Genomic DNA, 27,963 nt, shown 5'->3' on the forward strand with positions numbered 1-27,963 from the left:
GTGAATGGGTAGAAGTAATCCAGCGTCTCTCCCATTCTACAGCTGATACTTTCTGCGTTCGCTCAGACATATTAAACGGCTGTAACGCTGGGAGACGTTTGTTATGCACGACTTCTGTTTAATATCTGCAGCCGACTTAAAGGGGTCCTGGACTTTAATTATCATCTGTTTCATAAACAGCCGGAACAATGTGTTAGAACGTAACCCCGTTCCTAAGTTCAGGCTATTGAGTGGAGGGTTACGTAGAGGGCCCCTTTATGTATTTCATTTCCCTGCAGCGCCACCACACAGTGTCCACTCATATCAATGTGTCTGCGTAATACAGGACAGGACGGGTCCTCCAGAGAGAGACGCTCTATGTAACCGCTCTCCACCAGAGATGAGGGTCCTAAACCCCCTCTTATAATGGATAGTCTCTTTAACTTTGCTGCACCCCTCATCTACATCTCCTCCCTGTTCTCTCTTGTCCTCTCCTCCATCAGTCCCTCCACTGACCAACACACATTAAATCCAATATCTATTACCTAACATACAAAGCTCTGTCCAATTCTGCCCCGTCCTACATTTCTTCCCTAATCCACAGATACCACTCCGCACACGACCTCCCTCTGCCAGTGACAACCTCCTCTCCACCGTCTTCATCAACTCCTCGCACTCTCTTCTGGATTTTGGACCCACATTCCATGGGACGTTACAAACTTTTAAACACTCACTAAAAACTCACCACTTCAAACAAGCGTCTAACCCGACCTACATAGTCCGCCAACACTGCCCCGACCGGACACGACTAGAGCTGCTCCATCCGTCTCCTGACCTCTAGTATCTACGTTCTATTCCTCCTATGGGCAGAGCTCCTTCCTAATGAGTCTTGTAAACATTGTTTCACTTCAGTAACTGTTACAATGTTATCACAATATTATGCCATGTAAAGCGGTAAGGAAGTTGTGCGGCGCTATATAAGTAAATACATAATAATATATGACGTTCCCAGCATTCATCTCAAGACTGGGAGAACCCTACAATACGTCACCAAACAGGGGCTGTAATCTGAGAGACAAATAGCCGGGACATAAGGAGGTGCGGACATGTTGGATATTAGAAGATCTCCGTATAGTCTCATATTGAGAACATACATAGGAAACATCTTTAGTTACTGTGGGGCGACTGTATTTTCTGTACGTTACTGGGGCGTGTATACCAAGGTAAAAGTCAGGAACCACCTATGTAAACTGCATTATATTAGATTGGTCTCCTCATTACCACCCCAGTGACTGATTCCACCTCCTGTGAGACACAATAGACAGAAGAACTGGACACAGACGAGTGATTGAAAAGTGCGGCTTTTATTGATAGTTTAGAGTATCCCGACCATGATGGACCTGGAGCCGGGTCTGTGATCACGAGCTCATAACCTAGAAGAAGATGAAAGAAGGAAATCTACTAATATAATGTAACACAACTATACTAGGAGCTCTGCCGTTCTAGAGGCCTTTAACCAAAAAGCCTGAAATATGCTAATCACTATGAATCCATCTGTTCAAGAACTTCTTATACTTTATTAACCTCCCTCTAATGGGAAACCAGTTCCTCCGCCTTTCAAGGACTAGACCCCCAGCTCTAATGGAGGAGTAGACTCTGTCTCTACTGATGGACCAGCCACACCCTCTCTTGGAGGACCAGCCCCTACACCAACTCTAGCTCTAATGGAGTACAAAAACCGGACTCTACGGAAAGACCAGCCACTACCTCTAATGAAGGACCAGCCACTACCTCTAATGAAGGCCCAGCCACTACCTCTAATGGAGGACCAGCCACTACCTCTAATGGAGTACAAAACCCGGACTCTACTGAAAGACCAGCTACTACCTCTAATGAAGGACCAGCCACCACCTCTAATGGAGAAACAGTCCCTTCCTCTAATGAAGGACCAGCCACTACCTCTAATGAAGGACCAGCTACTACCTCTAATGAAGGACTAGCCACTACCTCTAATGGAGTACAAAACCCGGACTCTACTGAAAGACCAGCTACTACCTCTAATGAAGGACCAGCCACCACCTCTAATGGACAAACAGTCCCTTCCTCTAATGAAGGACCAGCCACTACCTCTAATGAAGGACCAGCCACTACCTCTAATGAAGGACCAGCCACTACCTCTAATGAAAGACCAGCCACTACCTCTAATGAAGGCCCAGCCACTACCTCTAATGGAGGACCAGCCACTACCTCTAATGGAGTACAAAACCCGGACTCTACTGAAAGACCAGCTACTACCTCTAATGAAGGACCAGCCACTACCTCTAATGAAGGACCAGCCACCACCTCTAATGGAGAAACAGTCCCTTCCTCTAATGAAGGACCAGCCACTACCTCTAATGAAGGACCAGCCACTACCTCTAATGAAGGACCAGTCACTACCTCTAATGGAGGACCAGCCACTACCTCTAATGGAGGAACAGCCACTACCTCTAATGAAAGACCAGCCACTACCTCTAATGGAGGACCAGCCACTACCTCTAATGGAGAACCAGCCCCTTCCTCTAATGGAGGACCAGCCACTCCCTCTAATGAAGGACCAGCCACTACCTCTAATGGAGGACCAGCCACTACCTCTACTGGAGGATTAGCCACTAACTCAACTGGAGGACTTGCCCCATTTCTCTACTGGAGGACCAGTCCCTTCCTCTACTGAAGGACCAGCCACTACTACTGGAGGACCAACTACTCCCTCTATTGGTGTGTCAGTTACCACCTCTACTGAAGGACCAGCCCAGTTTTTCTACTGGAGGACCAGTCCCTGCACCAAACACTAGGGACAGACCCTCGCTCCATTGGAGTACCAAATTCTGCCACTAGTGAAGGACAAGCCTCTACTATTACTGGAGGACCAGCCAATTTAATCTACTGGTGGATCAGCTACTACCTCTACTGTAGGCCCAGCCCCTTCCTCTACTGAAGGACCAGTCCCTGCACCAACTCTAGGAACAGACTCTAGCTCTCTTGGAGTACCAAATCCTGCCTCTAGTGAAGGTCCAGATGCTACTACTACAGGAGGACCAACCACTTCCTGTATTGAAGGACCATCCCCTTCTGATACTGGAGGACTAGCACCTCACTTTACTGGAGGAAGAGCCTCTTGCTCGAGTGGAGGCCCAGACCCTTCCTCTACTGGAGTACCAGCCACTACTACTACTGGAGGACCAGCCACTTCCTTTACTGGAGGACAAGCCACGACCAATAAAGAAGGACCAGTCCCTTACTCTACTGAAGGACCAGCCACTACTTCTACTGGAGGACAAGCCCCTTCCCCTATGATAGGACCAGCTCCTGCACTGACTCCAGGAAAACCCAGTCCCTACTAAAGGACGATCCACCATCTCTACTAAAGGACCAGCCCCTGCACCAACTCCAGGAACAGAGCCTAACTCGAATGGAGTAGCAATTCCAGCTTCTAGTGAAGAGGAAGTTTTTGTTCCAACTGGGGGACAACCCCTCCCCTTATTCAAGGAATAAACAGTAGCTCTAATAGAGAACTAGATCCTATTTTTATTCAAGAACAAACCTTGTCTATGCTGGAGGACTAGTCCCTTCCTCTACCAGAGGGAAAGCCTCTGTCCCTACTGGATCACTAGATCACTTTGCCCTTTCTGGATAACCAACCTCTGTCTCTATAGAAAAAACAACCTTTTAACATGCTCTCTACTGGAGGACAAGCTCTGTCTACCGGATGAGCAGTCCCTGCACCAACTAGAAAACCAGACACTTTCTCTAGCATAGAACTGGTCTTTGCTGCTATTTCAAGAACAACTCCTGCCTTGAAGACAAGCACTGCACAACTGGAGAATCAGACTTTTCCTTTACTGCAAAAACAGTCCTTGGCTGACGGATTAGTCCCTGCTCCACTCGAGTCCCTGTCCCCTATATAAGAATTTAACACTGGCTCTAATGGAGTGCCAGACCCTGCCAGTACTGCAGGAGGAGATCATGGCTTCCGGAAGAATACTTCCTATCTCTACTGGAAAGACCGGCCCCACCTCCAATGGGGAACAAGCCCCTGTCTTTTTTGAAGAACTGGTCCTTGCCTTGGAGGACAATCCCTATCCCAACTGGAGGACTAAATCGTGCCCCTATTTATAAACACGTCACCGTCTTATAAATGACTTGTCTTTGCCGCTACAGCAGGGACAGCACCGGCGCCTGCTGGACAACTAACCTTAGTCACTACTGAAGAACCAATATCTGCTCCTACTAGGGTACCACATCCTGCCTTATTAAAGGAGAAGCCTCAACATCTTCTGAAGACCCATTCCTTCCTCTACTGGAGGACCTAAATGTATTCTATTGGAGGACAACCTGTACTACAAATTCCCTTGTCCATTTATTATTTACCATTGATTAGGCTGTGAGTGATTATGGGGTGACCAGATAAAAGGTTTGGCTGGAAGCGGTAACACCACTGTAAGTATCAGCATAGTGACCCATCTTTGGACATCCGGAACTTGGGCAGGATCTGCAGGTGCCCTGAAATATGGAAGATTACATGATATTAATAAGCGTATTTCATACATGAATGGCTCAGTGAATTATTCTTAACGTGTGTGCTACATACAGTAACTGTATACTATTCTGCTGGTGGAGTCACTGTACATACATTACATTACTTATCCTGTACTGATCCTGAGTTACATCCTGTATTATACTCCAGAGCTGCACTCACTATTCTGCTGGTGGAGTCACTGTGTACATACATTACATTACTTATCCTGTACTGATCCTGAGTTACATCCTGTATTATACTCCAGAGCTGCACTCACTATTCTGCTGGTGGAGTCACTGTGTACATACATTACATTACTTATCCTGTACTGATCCTGAGTTACATCCTGTATTATACTCCAGAGCTGCACTCACTATTCTGCTGGTGGAGTCACTGTGTACATACATTACATTACTTATCCTGTACTGATCCTGAGTTATATCCTGTATTATACTCCAGAGCTGCACTCACTATTCTGCTGGTGGAGTCACTGTGTACATACATTACTTATCCTGTACTGATCCTGAGTTATACCCTGTATTATACTCCAGAGCTGCACTCACTATTCTGCTGGTGGAGTCACTGTGTACATACATTACATTACTTATCCTGTACTGATCCTGAGTTATATCCTGTATTATACTCCAGAGCTGCTCTCGCTATTCTGCTGGTGGAGTCACTGTGTACATACATTACATTACTTATCCTGTACTGATCCTGAGTTATAGCCTGTATTATACTGCAGAGCTGCACTCACTATTCTGCTGGTGGATTCACTGTGTACATACATTACTTATCCTGTACTGATCCTGAGTTAGATCCTGTATTATACCCCAGAGCTGCACTCACTAGTCTGCTGGTGGAGTCACTGTGTACATACATTACTTATCCTGTACTGATCCTGAGTTATATCCTGTATTATACGCCAGAGCTGCACTCACTATTCTGCTGGTGGAGTCACTGTGTACATACATTACATTACTTATCCTGTACTGATCCTGAGTTACATCCTGTATTATACGCCAGAGCTGCGCTCACTATTCTGCTGGTGGAGTCACTGTGTACATACATTACATTACTTATCCTGTTCTGATCCTGAGTTAACATCCTGTATTATACTCCAGAGCTGCACTCATTATTCTGCTGGTGGAGACACTGTGTACATACATTACATTACTCATCCTGTACTGATCCTGAGTTATATCTTGTATTATACTCCAGAGCTGCACTCACTATTCTGCTGGTTTTTATTGGAAACAGTCAGAAACGTAGACAGATACCCTTCTAACAAATTAGCTGAGCTCCTATAATGCAGGGGGGCAGGTTTTTTTTTTACATCAGATGATAGAGTATTGTTACTACAGCAAGCTCTTTGCAGTCACTAAAAAACCAAGCAATGCTGGGGTATTTTAGTTGTGATGCCTGCAGAATGTTGAGTGCAGCTCTAGAGTATAATACGAGCTGCACTATGAATTATTAGTGAAACTAATCATCAATGATAAGATTATTAGCTTTCTAATCTCATTATGATTTACACCTGGCACTTGGTTGGAGACTTCTCAGTTCCTTGTCTTTCTATAAAGCCCTAAGATTGACCCCTCCGGGAGACAGGACTCCACAGCTGTGGCACTAGAGGCTGATGCTTATAGAGCCCTGTACAGACTTACAGCCTGATAGGTATTCCAGTTGGAGCAGGGGTAGCTGGCGAAGGTGTTGGAGTTGGTGATGCTGTCGGTGTAGTACTTGATGGCTCTCATGTGGTTGCATGTGACAAAGTTCACGACTCCTGCAGGGAAAATCCAGACATGAAAGGGTTACACATGTAGGGGGTCTACCGGCGGCGTGTAACGTCTGCGCAGTATTTACCGCTCCAGATATCCTCCACGTTGACATTAGGGATTTGTACGTTCTGAGGACATCCGGGCATGTGGACACCACCATTAGGGAAGAAGTCCAGGTGACCAATGATTTGGCTCATTCCAAATCCTGAAAGACACATATAAGAAGCTTAGATACAATCGTAAACTTAGATACAATTAGTGACTTAGATTCAATCACAAGCTTAGGTACAATTATAAACCTAGATACAATCGAAGGCTTAAATCCAATCAGGGGCTTAAATCCAATCGGGCATAGATATAATCAGGGCTTAGATATAATCAGAGGCTTAGATACAATCAGAGGCTTAGATACAATCCATAGACTTTAATACATTAAGACACTTAGAGGGTTGGATACTTTTTGATGTTTAAATACAGTAGAGGGCTTAGAAATAATCACAGGCTTCAATACAATCAGAGGATTAGACACAAACAGAGGCTTAGATACAATCGCAGGATTAGATACAATCAGGGCATGACCACACGTGGCGGATTTCCTCCGCAACTGTCCGCATCAATGCTGCACCTAATCCGGGTTGCGGATTACGGCTGCGGATCTGCACAAAATGTGCAGAAAATTGATGCGGACTAGCTGCTGCGGACTGCGGGAAAAGTGCTTCCCTTCTCCCTATCAGTGCAGCATAGAGAGAAGGGACAGCACTTTCCCTAGTGAAAGTAAACGAATTTCATACTTACCGGCCGTTGTCTTGGTGACGCGTCCCTCCTTCGGCATCCAGCCCGACCTCCCTGGATGACGCGCCAGTCCATGTGACCGCTGCAGCCTGTTATTAGCCTGTGATTGGCTGCAGCCGTCACTTAGACTGAAACGTCATCCTGGGAGGCCGGACTGGAGACAGAAGCAGGGAGTTCTCGGTAAGTACGAACTTCATTTTTTTTTACAGGTTGCTGTATATTGGGATCGGTAGTCACTGTCCAGGGTGCAGAAACAGTTACTGCCGATCGCTTAACTCTTTCAGCACCCTGGACAGTGACTATTTACTGACGTCTCCTAGCAACGCTCCCGTCATTACGGGAGCCCCATTGACTTCCTCAGTCTGGCTGTAGACCTAGAAATACATAGGTCCAGCCAGAATGAAGAAATGTCATGGCAAAAAAGCAAGACGCATCCGCAGCACACATAACATGTGCATGACAGCTGCGGACTTCATTGCGGAACTTAGAATCTCCATTGAAGTCAATGGAGAAATTCCGCCATGAGTCCGCCACTGCTCCGCAACAGACAGAGCATGCTGCGGACACCAAATTCCGCTCCGCAGCCTATGCTCCGCAGCGGAATTTTACGCATCGTGTAAACGAACACTGCTAAATTAAAGTGTAAGTCAATGGACAAACGGCTCCGCTGCGGATTAACGCTGCGGAGTGTCCGCAGCGGAATTTAAGTGAAATTCCGCCACGTGTGAACCCAGCCTCAGAGGCGTAGATACATTTAGAGGCTTAGATACATTTTGAGGCTTGAGGTACTGACCCAGGGAGGGAACCAGAGGGCCGGCATCTGTGTGAATGACATCGACGAGCTTAGCATCGGAGGTATCCAGCCGGACCTCTGTGGGTGTGTTCTGAAAGTAGGGTTCAGCGGGGTCCAGACCTGGGGAAGGATTTATAATTACAGACCCCAATACCGCACCAGTACTACGGCACTTACAGGGCAACCAGGGGTCTGCGGGATCTCCACTCCGCAGTCATCTGAGCTCCCACAATGCATTGCTCTACAGTAACAGGTATCAACAGAACTGTGACTAAAAAGATGGATGTGACTGGAGTATAAGACACGATGTAACAGAAAGATTGTGAATGCAGCTCTAGATGTGACTGGAGTATAGGACACGATGTAACTGCAATATTGTGAATGCAGCTTTAGATGTGACTGGAGTATAAGACACGATGTAACAGCAAGATTGTGAATGCAGCTCTAGATGTGACTGGAGTATAGGACACGATGTAACTGCAAGATTGTGAATGCAGCTCTAGATGTGACTGGAGTATAAGACACGATGTAACAGCAAGATTGTGAATGCAGCTCTAGATGTGACTGGAGTATAGGACACGCTGTAACAGCAAGATTGTGAATGCAGGTATGCATGTGACTAGAGTATAAGACATGATTTGACAGAAGAATTGTAAGTGCAGGTCTGAATGTGACTGGAGTATAAGACATGATGTGACAGTAGAATTGTGAATGCAGCTCTGGATGTGACTGGAGTATAAGACATGATGTGACAGTATCTGGATGTAATATTTCCACCCAGCGTCCTCACTGTGTTGCCCCCAGATGCTGCCTCCCTGACCTGTAATCCTGCCGATGCCTGCCTTCCTCTTTCCAGCCTCTGCAGCGGTGTGTGCGCCCAGGCTGTGGCCAATCAGATGGACTTTCGCAGGAGCATAGCCAAAATTTTTCTAGAAAAACAGTAAAAAAGGGAGAAACTTTCTATAAAACAAGAGCAGCATGGAAGAAGGAGGAAGAAAGTCTGCGGATCGATATTCCTGTTATTATTTGGACACTGTATTGGGTTATTATTTGGACACTGTATTGGGTTATTATTTGGACACTGTATTGGGTTATTATTTGGACACTGTATTGGGTTATTATTTGGACACTGTATTGGGTTATTATTTGGACACTGTATTGGGTTATTATTTGGACACTGTATTGGGTTATTATTTGGACATTGTATTGGGTTATTATTTGGACACTGTATTGGGTTATTATTTGGACACTGTATTGGGTTATTATTTGGACACTGTATTGGGTTATTATTTGGACACTGTATTGGGTTATTATTTGGACACTGTATTGGGTTATTATTTGGACACTGTATTGGGTTATTATTTGGACACTGTATTGGGTTATTATTTGGACACTGTATTGGGTTATTATTTGGACACTGTATTGGGTTATTATTTGGACACTGTATTGGGTTATTATTTGGACATTGTATTAGGTTATTATTTGGACACTGTATTGGGTTATTATTTGGACACTGTATTAGGTTATTATTTGGACACTGTATTGGGTTATTATTTGGACACTGTATTAGGTTATTATTTGGACACTGTATTAGGTTATTATTTGGACATTGTATTGTGTTATTATTTGGACACTATTAGGTTATTATTTGGACACTGTATTGGGTTATTATTTGGACATTGTATTGGGTTATTATTTGGACACTGTATTAGGTTATTATTTGCACACTGTATTGGGTTATTATTTGGACACTGTATTAGGTTATTATTTGGACACTGTATTGGGTTATTATTTGGACACTGTATTAGGTTATTATTTGGACACTGTATTAGGTTATTATTTGGACATTGTATTGTGTTATTATTTGGACACTGTATTAGGTTATTATTTGGACACTGTATTAGGTTATTATTTGGACACTGTATTGGGTTATTATTTGGACACTGTATTGGGTTATTATTTGGACACTGTATTGGGTTATTATTTGGACACTGTATTGGGTTATTATTTGGACACTGTATTGGGTTATTATTTGGACACTGTATTGGGTTATTATTTGGACACTGTATTGGGTTATTATTTGGACACTGTATTGGGTTATTATTTGGACACTGTATTGGGTTATTATTTGGACACTGTATTGGGTTATTATTTGGACACTGTATTGGGTTATTATTTGGACACTGTATTGGGTTATTATTTGGACACTGTATTGGGTTATTATTTGGACACTGTATTGGGTTATTATTTGGACACTGTATTGGGTTATTATTTGGACACTGTATTGGGTTATTATTTGGACACTGTATTGGGTTATTATTTGGACACTGTATTGGGTTATTATTTGGACACTGTATTGGGTTATTATTTGGACACTGTATTGGGTTATTATTTGGACACTGTATTGGGTTATTATTTGGACACTGTATTGGGTTATTATTTGGACACTGTATTGGGTTATTATTTGGACACTGTATTGGGTTATTATTTGGACACTGTATTGGGTTATTATTTGGACATTGTATTAGGTTATTATTTGGACACTGTATTGGGTTATTATTTGGACACTGTATTAGGTTATTATTTGGACACTGTATTGGGTTATTATTTGGACACTGTATTAGGTTATTATTTGGACACTGTATTAGGTTATTATTTGGACATTGTATTGTGTTATTATTTGGACACTATTAGGTTATTATTTGGACACTGTATTGGGTTATTATTTGGACATTGTATTGGGTTATTATTTGGACACTGTATTAGGTTATTATTTGCACACTGTATTGGGTTATTATTTGGACACTGTATTAGGTTATTATTTGGACACTGTATTGGGTTATTATTTGGACACTGTATTAGGTTATTATTTGGACACTGTATTAGGTTATTATTTGGACATTGTATTGTGTTATTATTTGGACACTGTATTAGGTTATTATTTGGACACTGTATTAGGTTATTATTTGGACACTGTATTGGGTTATTATTTGGACACTGTATTGGGTTATTATTTGGACACTGTATTGGGTTATTATTTGGACACTGTATTGGGTTATTATTTGGACACTGTATTGGGTTATTATTTGGACACTGTATTGGGTTATTATTTGGACATTGTATTAGGTTATTATTTGGACACTGTATTGGGTTATTATTTGGACACTGTATTGGGTTATTATTTGGACACTGTATTGGGTTATTATTTGGACATTGTATTGGGTTATTATTTGGACATTGTATTGGGTTGTTATTTGGACATTGTATTAGGTTATTATTTGGACATTGTATTGGGTTATTATTTGGACACTGTATTAGGTTATTATTTGGACATTGTATTGGGTTATTATTTGGACACTGTATTAGGTTATTATTTGGACACTGTATTAGGTTATTATTTGGACACTGTATTGGGTTATTATTTGGACATTGTATTGTGTTATTATTTGGACACTGTATTATGTTATTATTTGGACACTGTATTAGGTTATTATTTGGACATTGTATTGGGTTATTATTTGGACACTGTATTAGGTTATTATTTGGACATTGTATTGGGTTATTATTTGGACATTGTATTAGGTTATTATTTGGACACTGTATTAGGTTATTATTTGGACACTGTATTGGGTTATTATTTGGACACTGCATTGGGTTATTATTTGGACACTGTATTAGGTTATTATTTGGACACTGTATTGGGTTATTATTTGGACATTGTATTGGGTTATTATTTGGACATTGTATTGGGTTATTATTTGGACACTATATTAGGTTATTATTTGGACACTGTATTAGGTTATTATTTGGACACTGTATTGGGTTATTATTTGGACACTGCATTGGGTTATTATTTGGACACTATATTAGGTTATTATTTGGACATTGTATTGGGTTATTATTTGGACATTTTATTAGGTTATTATTTGGACACTGTATTAGGTTATTATTTGGCCATTGTATTAGGTTATTATTTGGACACTGTATTAGGTTATTATTTGGACACTGTATTAGGTTATTATTTGGACACTGTATTAGGTTATTATTTGGACACTGTATTGGGTTATTATTTGGACATTGTATTAGGTTATTATTTGGACACTGTATTGGGTTATTATTTGGACACTATATTAGGTTATTATTTGGACACTGTATTAGGTTATTATTTGGACACTGTATTGGGTTATTATTTGGACACTGCATTGGGTTATTATTTGGACACTATATTAGGTTATTATTTGGACATTGTATTGGGTTATTATTTGGACATTTTATTAGGTTATTATTTGGACACTGTATTAGGTTATTATTTGGACATTGTATTAGGTTATTATTTGGACATTGTATTAGGTTATTACTTGGACATTGTATTAGGTTATTATTTGGACACTGTATTGGGTTATTATTTGGACACTGTATTGGGTTATTATTTGGACATTGTATTGGGTTATTATTTGGACACTGTATTGGGTTATTATTTGGACATTGTATTAGGTTATTATTTAGACACTGTATTGGGTTACTATTTGGACACTGTATTAGGTTATTATTTGGACACTGTATTAGGTTATTATTTGGACATTGTATTGTGTTATTATTTGGACATTGTATTGGGTTATTATTTGGACATTGTATTAGGTTATTATTTGGATACCTTATTAGGTTATTATTTGGACACTGTATTGGGTTACTATTTGGACACTGTATTAGGTTATTATTTGGACACTGTATTAGGTTATTATTTGGACACTGTATTAGGTTATTATTTGGACACTATATTAGGTTATTATTTGGACAATGTATTGGGTTATTATTTGGATATTGTATTGGGTTATTATTTGGACATTGTATTGGGTTATTATTTGGACACTGTATTAGGTTATTATTTGGACACTGTATTGGGTTACTATTTGGACACTGTATTAGGTTATTATTTGGACACTGTATTAGGTTATTATTTGGACATTGTATTGTGTTATTATTTGGACACTGTATTGGGTTATTATTTGGACATTGTATTGGGTTATTATTTGGACATTGTATTGGGTTATTATTTGGACATTGTATTAGGTTATTATTTGAACACCTTATTAGGTTATTATTTGGACACTGTATTGGGTTACTATTTGGACACTGTATTAGGTTATTATTTGGACACTGTATTAGGTTATTATTTGGACACTGTATTAGGTTATTATTTGGACACTATATTAGGTTATTATTTGGACACTGTATTGGGTTATTATTTGGATATTGTATTGGGTTATTATTTGGACATTGTATTGGGTTATTATTTGGACATTGTATTGGGTTGTTATTTGGACATTGTATTAGGTTATTATTTGGACATTGTATTGGGTTATTATTTGGACACTGTATTAGGTTATTATTTGGACATTGTATTGGGTTATTATTTGGACACTGTATTAGGTTATTATTTGGACACTGTATTAGGTTATTATTTGGACACTGTATTGGGTTATTATTTGGACATTGTATTGTGTTATTATTTGGACACTGTATTATGTTATTATTTGGACATTGTATTAGGTTATTATTTGGACATTGTATTGGGTTATTATTTGGACATTGTATTAGGTTATTATTTGGACACTGTATTAGGTTATTATTTGGACACTGCATTGGGTTATTATTTGGACACTGTATTAGGTTATTATTTGGACACTGTATTGGGTTATTATTTGGACATTGTATTGGGTTATTATTTGGACATTGTATTAGGTTATTATTTGGACACTGTATTGGGTTATTATTTGGACACTATATTAGGTTATTATTTGGACACTGTATTAGGTTATTATTTGGACACTGTATTGGGTTATTATTTGGACACTGCATTGGGTTATTATTTGGACACTATATTAGGTTATTATTTGGACATTGTATTGGGTTATTATTTGGACATTTTATTAGGTTATTATTTGGACACTGTATTAGGTTATTATTTGGCCATTGTATTAGGTTATTATTTGGACACTGTATTAGGTTATTATTTGGACACTGTATTAGGTTATTATTTGGACACTGTATTAGGTTATTATTTGGACACTGTATTGGGTTATTATTTGGACATTGTATTAGGTTATTATTTGGACACTGTATTGGGTTATTATTTGGACACTATATTAGGTTATTATTTGGACACTGTATTAGGTTATTATTTGGACACTGTATTGGGTTATTATTTGGACACTGCATTGGGTTATTATTTGGACACTATATTAGGTTATTATTTGGACATTGTATTGGGTTATTATTTGGACATTTTATTAGGTTATTATTTGGACACTGTATTAGGTTATTATTTGGCCATTGTATTAGGTTATTATTTGGACACTGTATTAGGTTATTATTTGGACACTGTATTAGGTTATTATTTGGACACTGTATTAGGTTATTATTTGGACACTGTATTGGGTTATTATTTGGACATTGTATTAGGTTATTATTTGGACACTGTATTGGGTTATTATTTGGACACTATATTAGGTTATTATTTGGACACTGTATTAGGTTATTATTTGGACACTGTATTGGGTTATTATTTGGACACTGCATTGGGTTATTATTTGGACACTATATTAGGTTATTATTTGGACATTGTATTGGGTTATTATTTGGACATTTTATTAGGTTATTATTTGGACACTGTATTAGGTTATTATTTGGACATTGTATTAGGTTATTATTTGGACATTGTATTAGGTTATTATTTGGACATTGTATTAGGTTATTATTTGGACACTGTATTGGGTTATTATTTGGACACTGTATTGGGTTATTATTTGGACATTGTATTGGGTTATTATTTGGACACTGTATTGGGTTATTATTTGGACATTGTATTAGGTTATTATTTAGACACTGTATTGGGTTACTATTTGGACACTGTATTAGGTTATTATTTGGACACTGTATTAGGTTATTATTTGGACATTGTATTGTGTTATTATTTGGACATTGTATTGGGTTATTATTTGGACATTGTATTAGGTTATTATTTGGATACCTTATTATGTTATTATTTGGACACTGTATTGGGTTACTATTTGGACACTGTATTAGGTTATTATTTGGACACTGTATTAGGTTATTATTTGGACACTGTATTAGGTTATTATTTGGACACTATATTAGGTTATTATTTGGACAATGTATTGGGTTATTATTTGGATATTGTATTGGGTTATTATTTGGACATTGTATTGGGTTATTATTTGGACACTGTATTAGGTTATTATTTGGACACTGTATTGGGTTACTATTTGGACACTGTATTAGGTTATTATTTGGACACTGTATTAGGTTATTATTTGGACATTGTATTGTGTTATTATTTGGACACTGTATTGGGTTATTATTTGGACATTGTATTGGGTTATTATTTGGACATTGTATTGGGTTATTATTTGGACATTGTATTAGGTTATTATTTGAACACCTTATTAGGTTATTATTTGGACACTGTATTGGGTTACTATTTGGACACTGTATTAGGTTATTATTTGGACACTGTATTAGGTTATTATTTGGACACTGTATTAGGTTATTATTTGGACACTATATTAGGTTATTATTTGGACACTGTATTGGGTTATTATTTGGATATTGTATTGGGTTATTATTTGGACATTGTATTGGGTTATTATTTGGACATTGTATTGGGTTGTTATTTGGACATTGTATTAGGTTATTATTTGGACATTGTATTGGGTTATTATTTGGACACTGTATTAGGTTATTATTTGGACATTGTATTGGGTTATTATTTGGACACTGTATTAGGTTATTATTTGGACACTGTATTAGGTTATTATTTGGACACTGTATTGGGTTATTATTTGGACATTGTATTGTGTTATTATTTGGACACTGTATTATGTTATTATTTGGACATTTTATTAGGTTATTATTTGGACATTGTATTGGGTTATTATTTGGACATTGTATTAGGTTATTATTTGGACACTGTATTAGGTTATTATTTGGACACTGTATTGGGTTATTATTTGGACACTGCATTGGGTTATTATTTGGACACTGTATTAGGTTATTATTTGTACACTGTATTGGGTTATTATTTGGACATTGTATTGGGTTATTATTTGGACATTGTATTAGGTTATTATTTGGACACTGTATTGGGTTATTATTTGGACACTATATTAGGTTATTATTTGGACACTGTATTAGGTTATTATTTGGACACTGTATTGGGTTATTATTTGGACACTGCATTGGGTTATTATTTGGACACTATATTAGGTTATTATTTGGACATTGTATTGGGTTATTATTTGGACATTTTATTAGGTTATTATTTGGACACTGTATTAGGTTATTATTTGGCCATTGTATTAGGTTATTATTTGGACACTGTATTAGGTTATTATTTGGACACTGTATTAGGTTATTATTTGGACACTGTATTAGGTTATTATTTGGACACTGTATTGGGTTATTATTTGGACATTGTATTAGGTTATTATTTGGACACTGTATTGGGTTATTATTTGGACACTATATTAGGTTATTATTTGGACACTGTATTAGGTTATTATTTGGACACTGTATTGGGTTATTATTTGGACACTGCATTGGGTTATTATTTGGACACTATATTAGGTTATTATTTGGACATTGTATTGGGTTATTATTTGGACATTTTATTAGGTTATTATTTGGACACTGTATTAGGTTATTATTTGGACATTGTATTAGGTTATTATTTGGACATTGTATTAGGTTATTATTTGGACATTGTATTAGGTTATTATTTGGACACTGTATTGGGTTATTATTTGGACACTGTATTGGGTTATTATTTGGACATTGTATTGTGTTATTATTTGGACACTGTATTATGTTATTATTTGGACATTGTATTAGGTTATTATTTGGACATTGTATTGGGTTATTATTTGGACATTGTATTAGGTTATTATTTGGACACTGTATTAGGTTATTATTTGGACACTGTATTGGGTTATTATTTGGACACTGCATTGGGTTATTATTTGGACACTGTATTAGGTTATTATTTGGACACTGTATTGGGTTATTATTTGGACATTGTATTGGGTTATTATTTGGACATTGTATTGGGTTATTATTTGGACACTATATTAGGTTATTATTTGGACACTGTATTAGGTTATTATTTGGACACTGTATTGGGTTATTATTTGGACACTGCATTGGGTTATTATTTGGACACTATATTAGGTTATTATTTGGACATTGTATTGGGTTATTATTTGGACATTTTATTAGGTTATTATTTGGACACTGTATTAGGTTATTATTTGGCCATTGTATTAGGTTATTATTTGGACACTGTATTAGGTTATTATTTGGACACTGTATTAGGTTATTATTTGGACACTGTATTAGGTTATTATTTGGACACTGTATTGGGTTATTATTTGGACATTGTATTAGGTTATTATTTGGACACTGTATTGGGTTATTATTTGGACACTATATTAGGTTATTATTTGGACACTGTATTAGGTTATTATTTGGACACTGTATTGGGTTATTATTTGGACACTGCATTGGGTTATTATTTGGACACTATATTAGGTTATTATTTGGACATTGTATTGGGTTATTATTTGGACATTTTATTAGGTTATTATTTGGACACTGTATTAGGTTATTATTTGGACATTGTATTAGGTTATTATTTGGACATTGTATTAGGTTATTACTTGGACATTGTATTAGGTTATTATTTGGACACTGTATTGGGTTATTATTTGGACACTGTATTGGGTTATTATTTGGACATTGTATTGGGTTATTATTTGGACACTGTATTGGGTTATTATTTGGACATTGTATTAGGTTATTATTTAGACACTGTATTGGGTTACTATTTGGACACTGTATTAGGTTATTATTTGGACACTGTATTAGGTTATTATTTGGACATTGTATTGTGTTATTATTTGGACATTGTATTGGGTTATTATTTGGACATTGTATTAGGTTATTATTTGGATACCTTATTAGGTTATTATTTGGACACTGTATTGGGTTACTATTTGGACACTGTATTAGGTTATTATTTGGACACTGTATTAGGTTATTATTTGGACACTGTATTAGGTTATTATTTGGACACTATATTAGGTTATTATTTGGACAATGTATTGGGTTATTATTTGGATATTGTATTGGGTTATTATTTGGACATTGTATTGGGTTATTATTTGGACACTGTATTAGGTTATTATTTGGACACTGTATTGGGTTACTATTTGGACACTGTATTAGGTTATTATTTGGACACTGTATTAGGTTATTATTTGGACATTGTATTGTGTTATTATTTGGACACTGTATTGGGTTATTATTTGGACATTGTATTGGGTTATTATTTGGACATTGTATTGGGTTATTATTTGGACATTGTATTAGGTTATTATTTGAACACCTTATTAGGTTATTATTTGGACACTGTATTGGGTTACTATTTGGACACTGTATTAGGTTATTATTTGGACACTGTATTAGGTTATTATTTGGACACTGTATTAGGTTATTATTTGGACACTATATTAGGTTATTATTTGGACACTGTATTGGGTTATTATTTGGATATTGTATTGGGTTATTATTTGGACATTGTATTGGGTTATTATTTGGACATTGTATTGGGTTGTTATTTGGACATTGTATTAGGTTATTATTTGGACATTGTATTGGGTTATTATTTGGACACTGTATTAGGTTATTATTTGGACATTGTATTGGGTTATTATTTGGACACTGTATTAGGTTATTATTTGGACACTGTATTAGGTTATTATTTGGACACTGTATTGGGTTATTATTTGGACATTGTATTGTGTTATTATTTGGACACTGTATTATGTTATTATTTGGACATTGTATTAGGTTATTATTTGGACATTGTATTGGGTTATTATTTGGACATTGTATTAGGTTATTATTTGGACACTGTATTAGGTTATTATTTGGACACTGCATTGGGTTATTATTTGGACACTGTATTAGGTTATTATTTGGACACTGTATTGGGTTATTATTTGGACATTGTATTGGGTTATTATTTGGACATTGTATTAGGTTATTATTTGGACACTGTATTGGGTTATTATTTGGACACTATATTAGGTTATTATTTGGACACTGTATTAGGTTATTATTTGGACACTGTATTGGGTTATTATTTGGACACTGCATTGGGTTATTATTTGGACACTATATTAGGTTATTATTTGGACATTGTATTGGGTTATTATTTGGACATTTTATTAGGTTATTATTTGGACACTGTATTAGGTTATTATTTGGCCATTGTATTAGGTTATTATTTGGACACTGTATTAGGTTATTATTTGGACACTGTATTAGGTTATTATTTGGACACTGTATTAGGTTATTATTTGGACACTGTATTGGGTTATTATTTGGACATTGTATTAGGTTATTATTTGGACACTGTATTGGGTTATTATTTGGACACTATATTAGGTTATTATTTGGACACTGTATTAGGTTATTATTTGGACACTGTATTGGGTTATTATTTGGACACTGCATTGGGTTATTATTTGGACACTATATTAGGTTATTATTTGGACATTGTATTGGGTTATTATTTGGACATTTTATTAGGTTATTATTTGGACACTGTATTAGGTTATTATTTGGCCATTGTATTAGGTTATTATTTGGACACTGTATTAGGTTATTATTTGGACACTGTATTAGGTTATTATTTGGACACTGTATTAGGTTATTATTTGGACACTGTATTGGGTTATTATTTGGACATTGTATTAGGTTATTATTTGGACACTGTATTGGGTTATTATTTGGACACTATATTAGGTTATTATTTGGACACTGTATTAGGTTATTATTTGGACACTGTATTGGGTTATTATTTGGACACTGCATTGGGTTATTATTTGGACACTATATTAGGTTATTATTTGGACATTGTATTGGGTTATTATTTGGACATTTTATTAGGTTATTATTTGGACACTGTATTAGGTTATTATTTGGACATTGTATTAGGTTATTATTTGGACATTGTATTAGGTTATTATTTGGACATTGTATTAGGTTATTATTTGGACACTGTATTGGGTTATTATTTGGACACTGTATTGGGTTATTATTTGGACATTGTATTGGGTTATTATTTGGACACTGTATTGGGTTATTATTTGGACATTGTATTAGGTTATTATTTAGACACTGTATTGGGTTACTATTTGGACACTGTATTAGGTTATTATTTGGACACTGTATTAGGTTATTATTTGGACATTGTATTGTGTTATTATTTGGACATTGTATTGGGTTATTATTTGGACATTGTATTAGGTTATTATTTGGATACCTTATTATGTTATTATTTGGACACTGTATTGGGTTACTATTTGGACACTGTATTAGGTTATTATTTGGACACTGTATTAGGTTATTATTTGGACACTGTATTAGGTTATTATTTGGACACTATATTAGGTTATTATTTGGACAATGTATTGGGTTATTATTTGGATATTGTATTGGGTTATTATTTGGACATTGTATTGGGTTATTATTTGGACACTGTATTAGGTTATTATTTGGACACTGTATTGGGTTACTATTTGGACACTGTATTAGGTTATTATTTGGACACTGTATTAGGTTATTATTTGGACATTGTATTGTGTTATTATTTGGACACTGTATTGGGTTATTATTTGGACATTGTATTGGGTTATTATTTGGACATTGTATTGGGTTATTATTTGGACATTGTATTAGGTTATTATTTGAACACCTTATTAGGTTATTATTTGGACACTGTATTGGGTTACTATTTGGACACTGTATTAGGTTATTATTTGGACACTGTATTAGGTTATTATTTGGACACTGTATTAGGTTATTATTTGGACACTATATTAGGTTATTATTTGGACACTGTATTGGGTTATTATTTGGATATTGTATTGGGTTATTATTTGGACATTGTATTGGGTTATTATTTGGACATTGTATTGGGTTGTTATTTGGACATTGTATTAGGTTATTATTTGGACATTGTATTGGGTTATTATTTGGACACTGTATTAGGTTATTATTTGGACATTGTATTGGGTTATTATTTGGACACTGTATTAGGTTATTATTTGGACACTGTATTAGGTTATTATTTGGACACTGTATTGGGTTATTATTTGGACATTGTATTGTGTTATTATTTGGACACTGTATTATGTTATTATTTGGACATTGTATTAGGTTATTATTTGGACATTGTATTGGGTTATTATTTGGACATTGTATTAGGTTATTATTTGGACACTGTATTAGGTTATTATTTGGACACTGTATTGGGTTATTATTTGGACACTGCATTGGGTTATTATTTGGACACTGTATTAGGTTATTATTTGTACACTGTATTGGGTTATTATTTGGACATTGTATTGGGTTATTATTTGGACATTGTATTAGGTTATTATTTGGACACTGTATTGGGTTATTATTTGGACACTATATTAGGTTATTATTTGGACACTGTATTAGGTTATTATTTGGACACTGTATTGGGTTATTATTTGGACACTGCATTGGGTTATTATTTGGACACTATATTAGGTTATTATTTGGACATTGTATTGGGTTATTATTTGGACATTTTATTAGGTTATTATTTGGACACTGTATTAGGTTATTATTTGGCCATTGTATTAGGTTATTATTTGGACACTGTATTAGGTTATTATTTGGACACTGTATTAGGTTATTATTTGGACACTGTATTAGGTTATTATTTGGACACTGTATTGGGTTATTATTTGGACATTGTATTAGGTTATTATTTGGACACTGTATTGGGTTATTATTTGGACACTATATTAGGTTATTATTTGGACACTGTATTAGGTTATTATTTGGACACTGTATTGGGTTATTATTTGGACACTGCATTGGGTTATTATTTGGACACTATATTAGGTTATTATTTGGACATTGTATTGGGTTATTATTTGGACATTTTATTAGGTTATTATTTGGACACTGTATTAGGTTATTATTTGGACATTGTATTAGGTTATTATTTGGACATTGTATTAGGTTATTATTTGGACATTGTATTAGGTTATTATTTGGACACTGTATTGGGTTATTATTTGGACACTGTATTGGGTTATTATTTGGACATTGTATTGGGTTATTATTTGGACACTGTATTGGGTTATTATTTGGACATTGTATTAGGTTATTATTTAGACACTGTATTGGGTTACTACTTGGACACTGTATTAGGTTATTATTTGGACACTGTATTAGGTTATTATTTGGACATTGTATTGTGTTATTATTTGGACATTGTATTGGGTTATTATTTGGACATTGTATTAGGTTATTATTTGGATACCTTATTAGGTTATTATTTGGACACTGTATTGGGTTACTATTTGGACACTGTATTAGGTTATTATTTGGACACTGTATTAGGTTATTATTTGGACACTGTATTAGGTTATTATTTGGACACTATATTAGGTTATTATTTGGACAATGTATTGGGTTATTATTTGGATATTGTATTGGGTTATTATTTGGACATTGTATTGGGTTATTATTTGGACACTGTATTAGGTTATTATTTGGACACTGTATTGGGTTACTATTTGGACACTGTATTAGGTTATTATTTGGACACTGTATTAGGTTATTATTTGGACATTGTATTGTGTTATTATTTGGACACTGTATTGGGTTATTATTTGGACATTGTATTGGGTTATTATTTGGACATTGTATTAGGTTATTATTTGAACACCTTATTAGGTTATTATTTGGACACTGTATTGGGTTACTATTTGGACACTGTATTAGGTTATTATTTGGACACTGTATTAGGTTATTATTTGGACAGTGTATTAGGTTATTATTTGGACACTATATTAGGTTATTATTTGGACACTGTATTGGGTTATTATTTGGATATTGTATTGGGTTATTATTTGGACATTGTATTGGGTTATTATTTGGACATTGTATTGTGTTATTATTTGGACACTATATTAGGTTATTATTTGGACACTATATTAGGTTATTATTTGGACACTGTATTAGGTTATTATTTGGACACTATATTGGGTTATTATTTGGACATGTATTAGGTTATTATTTGGACATTGTATTAGGTTATTATTTGGATATTGTATTAGGTTATTATTTGGACACTGTATTGGGTTATTATTTGTACACTATATTAGGTTATTATTTGGACATTGTATTGAGATATTTGGACATTGTATTGTGTTATTATTTGGACACTGTATTAGGTTATTATTTGGACATTGTATTGGGTTATTATTTGGACATTGTATTAGGTTTTATTTGGACACTGTATTGGGTTATTATTTGGACATTGTATTGGGTTATTATTTGGACACTATATTTGGTTATTATTTGGAAACTGTATTGGGTTATTATTTGGACATTGTATTGGGTTATTATTTGGACACTGTATTAGGTTATTATTTGGACACTGTATTGGGTTATTATTTGGACACTGTATTGTGTTATTATTTGGACACTGTATTAGGTTATTATTTGGGCACTGTATTAGGTTATTATTTGGACACTGTATTGTGTTATTATTTGGACACTGTATTGGGTTATTATTTGGACATTGTATTGGGTTATTATTTGGACACTATATTTGGTTATTATTTGGAAACTGTATTGGGTTATTATTTGGACATTGTATTGGGTTATTATTTGGACACTGTATTAGGTTATTATTTGGACACTGTATTGGGTTATTATTTGGACACTGTATTAGGTTATTATTTGGACACTGTATTGGGTTATTATTTGGACACTGTATTGGGTTATTATTTGGACACTATATTTGGTTATTATTTGGAAACTGTATTGGGTTATTATTTGGACACTGTATTAGGTTATTATTTGGACACTGTATTGGGTTATTATTTGGACATTGTATTGGGTTATTATTTGGACACTGTATTAGGTTATTATTTGGACATTGTATTGGGTTATTATTTGGACATTGTATTGGGTTATTATTTGGACACTGTATTGGGTTATTATTTGGACACTGTATTGGGTTATTATTTGGATATTGTATTGGGTTATTATTTGGACATTGTATTGGGTTATTATTTGGACATTGTATTGTGTTATTATTTGGACACTATATTAGGTTATTATTTGGACACTATATTAGGTTATTATTTGGACACTGTATTAGGTTATTATTTGGACACTATATTGGGTTATTATTTGGACATGTATTAGGTTATTATTTGGACATTGTATTAGGTTATTATTTGGATATTGTATTAGGTTATTATTTGGACACTGTATTGGGTTATTATTTGTACACTATATTAGGTTATTATTTGGACATTGTATTGAGATATTTGGACATTGTATTGTGTTATTATTTGGACACTGTATTAGGTTATTATTTGGACATTGTATTGGGTTATTATATGGACATTGTATTAGGTTTTATTTGGACACTGTATTGGGTTATTATTTGGACATTGTATTGGGTTATTATTTGGACACTATATTTGGTTATTATTTGGAAACTGTATTGGGTTATTATTTGGACATTGTATTGGGTTATTATTTGGACACTGTATTAGGTTATTATTTGGACACTGTATTGGGTTATTATTTGGACACTGTATTGTGTTATTATTTGGACACTGTATTAGGTTATTATTTGGGCACTGTATTAGGTTATTATTTGGACACTGTATTGTGTTATTATTTGGACACTGTATTGGGTTATTATTTGGACATTGTATTGGGTTATTATTTGGACACTATATTTGGTTATTATTTGGAAACTGTATTGGGTTATTATTTGGACATTGTATTGGGTTATTATTTCGACACTGTATTAGGTTATTATTTGGACACTGTATTGGGTTATTATTTGGACACTGTATTAGGTTATTATTTGGACACTGTATTGGGTTATTATTTGGACATTGTATTGGGTTATTATTTGGACACTATATTTGGTTATTATTTGGAAACTGTATTGGGTTATTATTTGGACACTGTATTAGGTTATTATTTGGACACTGTATTGGGTTATTATTTGGACATTGTATTGGGTTATTATTTGGACACTGTATTAGGTTATTATTTGGACATTGTATTGGGTTATTATTTGGACATTGTATTGGGTTATTATTTGGACACTGTATTGGGTTATTATTTGGACACTGTATTGGGTTATTATTTGGACACTGTATTGGGTTATTATTTGGACACTGTATTGGGTTATTATTTGGACATTGTATTGGGTTATTATTTGGACACTATATTTGGTTATTATTTGGAAACTGTATTGGGTTATTATTTGGACATTGTATTGGGTTATTATTTGGACACTGTATTAGGTTATTATTTGGACACTGTATTGGGTTATTATTTGGACACTGTATTAGGTTATTATTTGGACACTGTATTGGGTTATTATTTGGACATTGTATTGGGTTATTATTTGGACACTATATTTGGTTATTATTTGGAAACTGTATTGGGTTATTATTTGGACACTGTATTAGGTTATTATTTGGACACTGTATTGGGTTATTATTTGGACATTGTATTGGGTTATTATTTGGACACTGTATTAGGTTATTATTTGGACATTGTATTGGGTTATTATTTGGACATTGTATTGGGTTATTATTTGGACACTGTATTGGGTTATTATTTGGACACTGTATTGGGTTATTATTTGGACACTGTATTGGGTTATTATTTGGACACTGTATTAGGTTATTATTTGGACACTATATTAGATTATTATTTGGACACTGTATTAGGTTATTATTTGGACACTGTATTGGGTTATTATTTGGACACTGTATTGGGTTATTATTTGGACACTGTATTGGGTTATTATTTGGACATTGTATTGGGTTATTATTTGGACACTGTATTGGGTTATTATTTGGACACTGTATTAGGTTATTATTTGGACACTATATTAGGTTATTATTTGGACATTGTATTGGGTTATTATTTGGACACTGTATTGGGTTATTATTTGGACACTGTATTGGGTTATTATTTGGACATTATATTAGGTTATTATTTGGACACTGTATTGGGTTATTATTTGGACACTATATTAGGTTATTATTTGGACACAATATTAGGTTATTATTTGGACATTGTATTGGGTTATTATTTGGACACTGTATTAGGTTATTATTTGGACACTATATTAGGTTATTATTTGGACACTGTATTGGGTTATTATTTGGACATTATATTAGGTTATTATTTGGACATTCTATTAGGTTATTATTTGGACACTGTATTGGGTTATTATTTTGATACTGTATTGGGTTATTATTTGGACATGTATTAGGTTATTATTTGGACATTATATTAGGTTATTATTTAGACATTGTATTGGGTTATTATTTGGACATTTTATTAGGTTATTATTTGGACACTGTATTAGGTTATTATTTGGCCATTGTATTAGGTTATTATTTGGACACTGTATTAGGTTATTATTTGGACACTGTATTAGGTTATTATTTGGACACTGTATTAGGTTATTATTTGGACACTGTATTGGGTTATTATTTGGACATTGTATTAGGTTATTATTTGGACACTGTATTGGGTTATTATTTGGACACTATATTAGGTTATTATTTGGACACTGTATTAGGTTATTATTTGGACACTGTATTGGGTTATTATTTGGACACTGCATTGGGTTATTATTTGGACACTATATTAGGTTATTATTTGGACATTGTATTGGGTTATTATTTGGACATTTTATTAGGTTATTATTTGGACACTGTATTAGGTTATTATTTGGACATTGTATTAGGTTATTATTTGGACACTGTATTAGGTTATTATTTGGACATTGTATTAGGTTATTATTTGGACACTGTATTGGGTTATTATTTGGACACTGTATTAGGTTATTATTTGGACATTGTATTAGGTTATTATTTGGACACTGTATTAGGTTATTATTTGGACATTGTATTGGGTTATTATTTGGACACTGTATTGGGTTATTATTTGGACATTGTATTAGGTTATTATTTGGACACTGTATTGGGTTACTATTTGGACACTGTATTAGGTTATTATTTGGACACTGTATTAGGTTATTATTTGGACATTGTATTGTGTTATTATTTGGACATTGTATTGGGTTATTATTTGGACATTGTATTAGGTTATTATTTGGACACCTTATTAGGTTATTATTTGGACACTGTATTGGGTTACTATTTGGACACTGTATTAGGTTATTATTTGGACACTGTATTAGGTTATTATTTGGACACTGTATTAGGTTATTATTTGGACACTATATTAGGTTATTATTTGGACACTGTATTGGGTTATTATTTGGACATTATATTAGGTTATTATTTGGACATTCTATTAGGTTATTATTTGGACACTGTATTGGGTTATTATTTGGATACTGTATTGGGTTATTATTTGGACATGTATTAGGTTATTATTTGGACATTATATTAGGTTATTATTTAGACATTGTATTGGGTTATTATTTGGACATTGTATTGGGTTATTATTTGGACACTGTATTAGGTTATTATTTGGACACTGTATTGGGTTATTATTTGGACATTGTATTGGGTTATTATTTGGACACTATATTTGGTTATTATTTGGAAACTGTATTGGGTTATTATTTGGACATTGTATTGGGTTATTATTTGGACATTGTATTAGGTTATTATTTGAACACCTTATTAGGTTATTATTTGGACACTGTATTGGGTTACTATTTGGACACTGTATTAGGTTATTATTTGGACACTGTATTAGGTTATTATTTGGACACTGTATTAGGTTATTATTTGGACACTATATTAGGTTATTATTTGGACACTGTATTGGGTTATTATTTGGATATTGTATTGGGTTATTATTTGGACATTGTATTGGGTTATTATTTGGACATTGTATTGGGT

At 34.7% G+C, this 27,963-nt stretch overlaps 1 protein-coding gene across 2 annotated transcripts in view; it reads right to left on the reverse strand.

Moving 5' to 3' along the window:
* Nucleotides 1-1,333: 1,333 nt before the first annotated feature.
* LOC142663567 (pancreatic triacylglycerol lipase-like) overlaps nt 1,334-27,963 on the reverse strand; it is a 40,363-nt gene continuing 13,733 nt past the window's right edge. For both annotated transcript variants that reach the window (XM_075842313.1, XM_075842314.1), the window contains exons 6-11: nt 8,724-8,832; nt 7,904-8,023; nt 6,404-6,523; nt 6,205-6,323; nt 4,390-4,521; nt 1,334-1,412 (exon numbers count right to left, since the gene is read on the reverse strand). In XM_075842313.1, the coding sequence (XP_075698428.1) occupies nt 4,411-4,521; nt 6,205-6,323; nt 6,404-6,523; nt 7,904-8,023; nt 8,724-8,832 (579 nt within the window). In that variant the 3' untranslated portion in view covers nt 1,334-1,412; nt 4,390-4,410. The remainder of the gene's footprint in view (nt 1,413-4,389; nt 4,522-6,204; nt 6,324-6,403; nt 6,524-7,903; nt 8,024-8,723; nt 8,833-27,963) is intronic.

The sequence above is a fragment of the Rhinoderma darwinii genome, chromosome 11 (genome assembly GCF_050947455.1).
Source record: "Rhinoderma darwinii isolate aRhiDar2 chromosome 11, aRhiDar2.hap1, whole genome shotgun sequence".
In the NCBI taxonomy this organism is placed as follows: domain Eukaryota; kingdom Metazoa; phylum Chordata; class Amphibia; order Anura; family Rhinodermatidae; genus Rhinoderma; species Rhinoderma darwinii.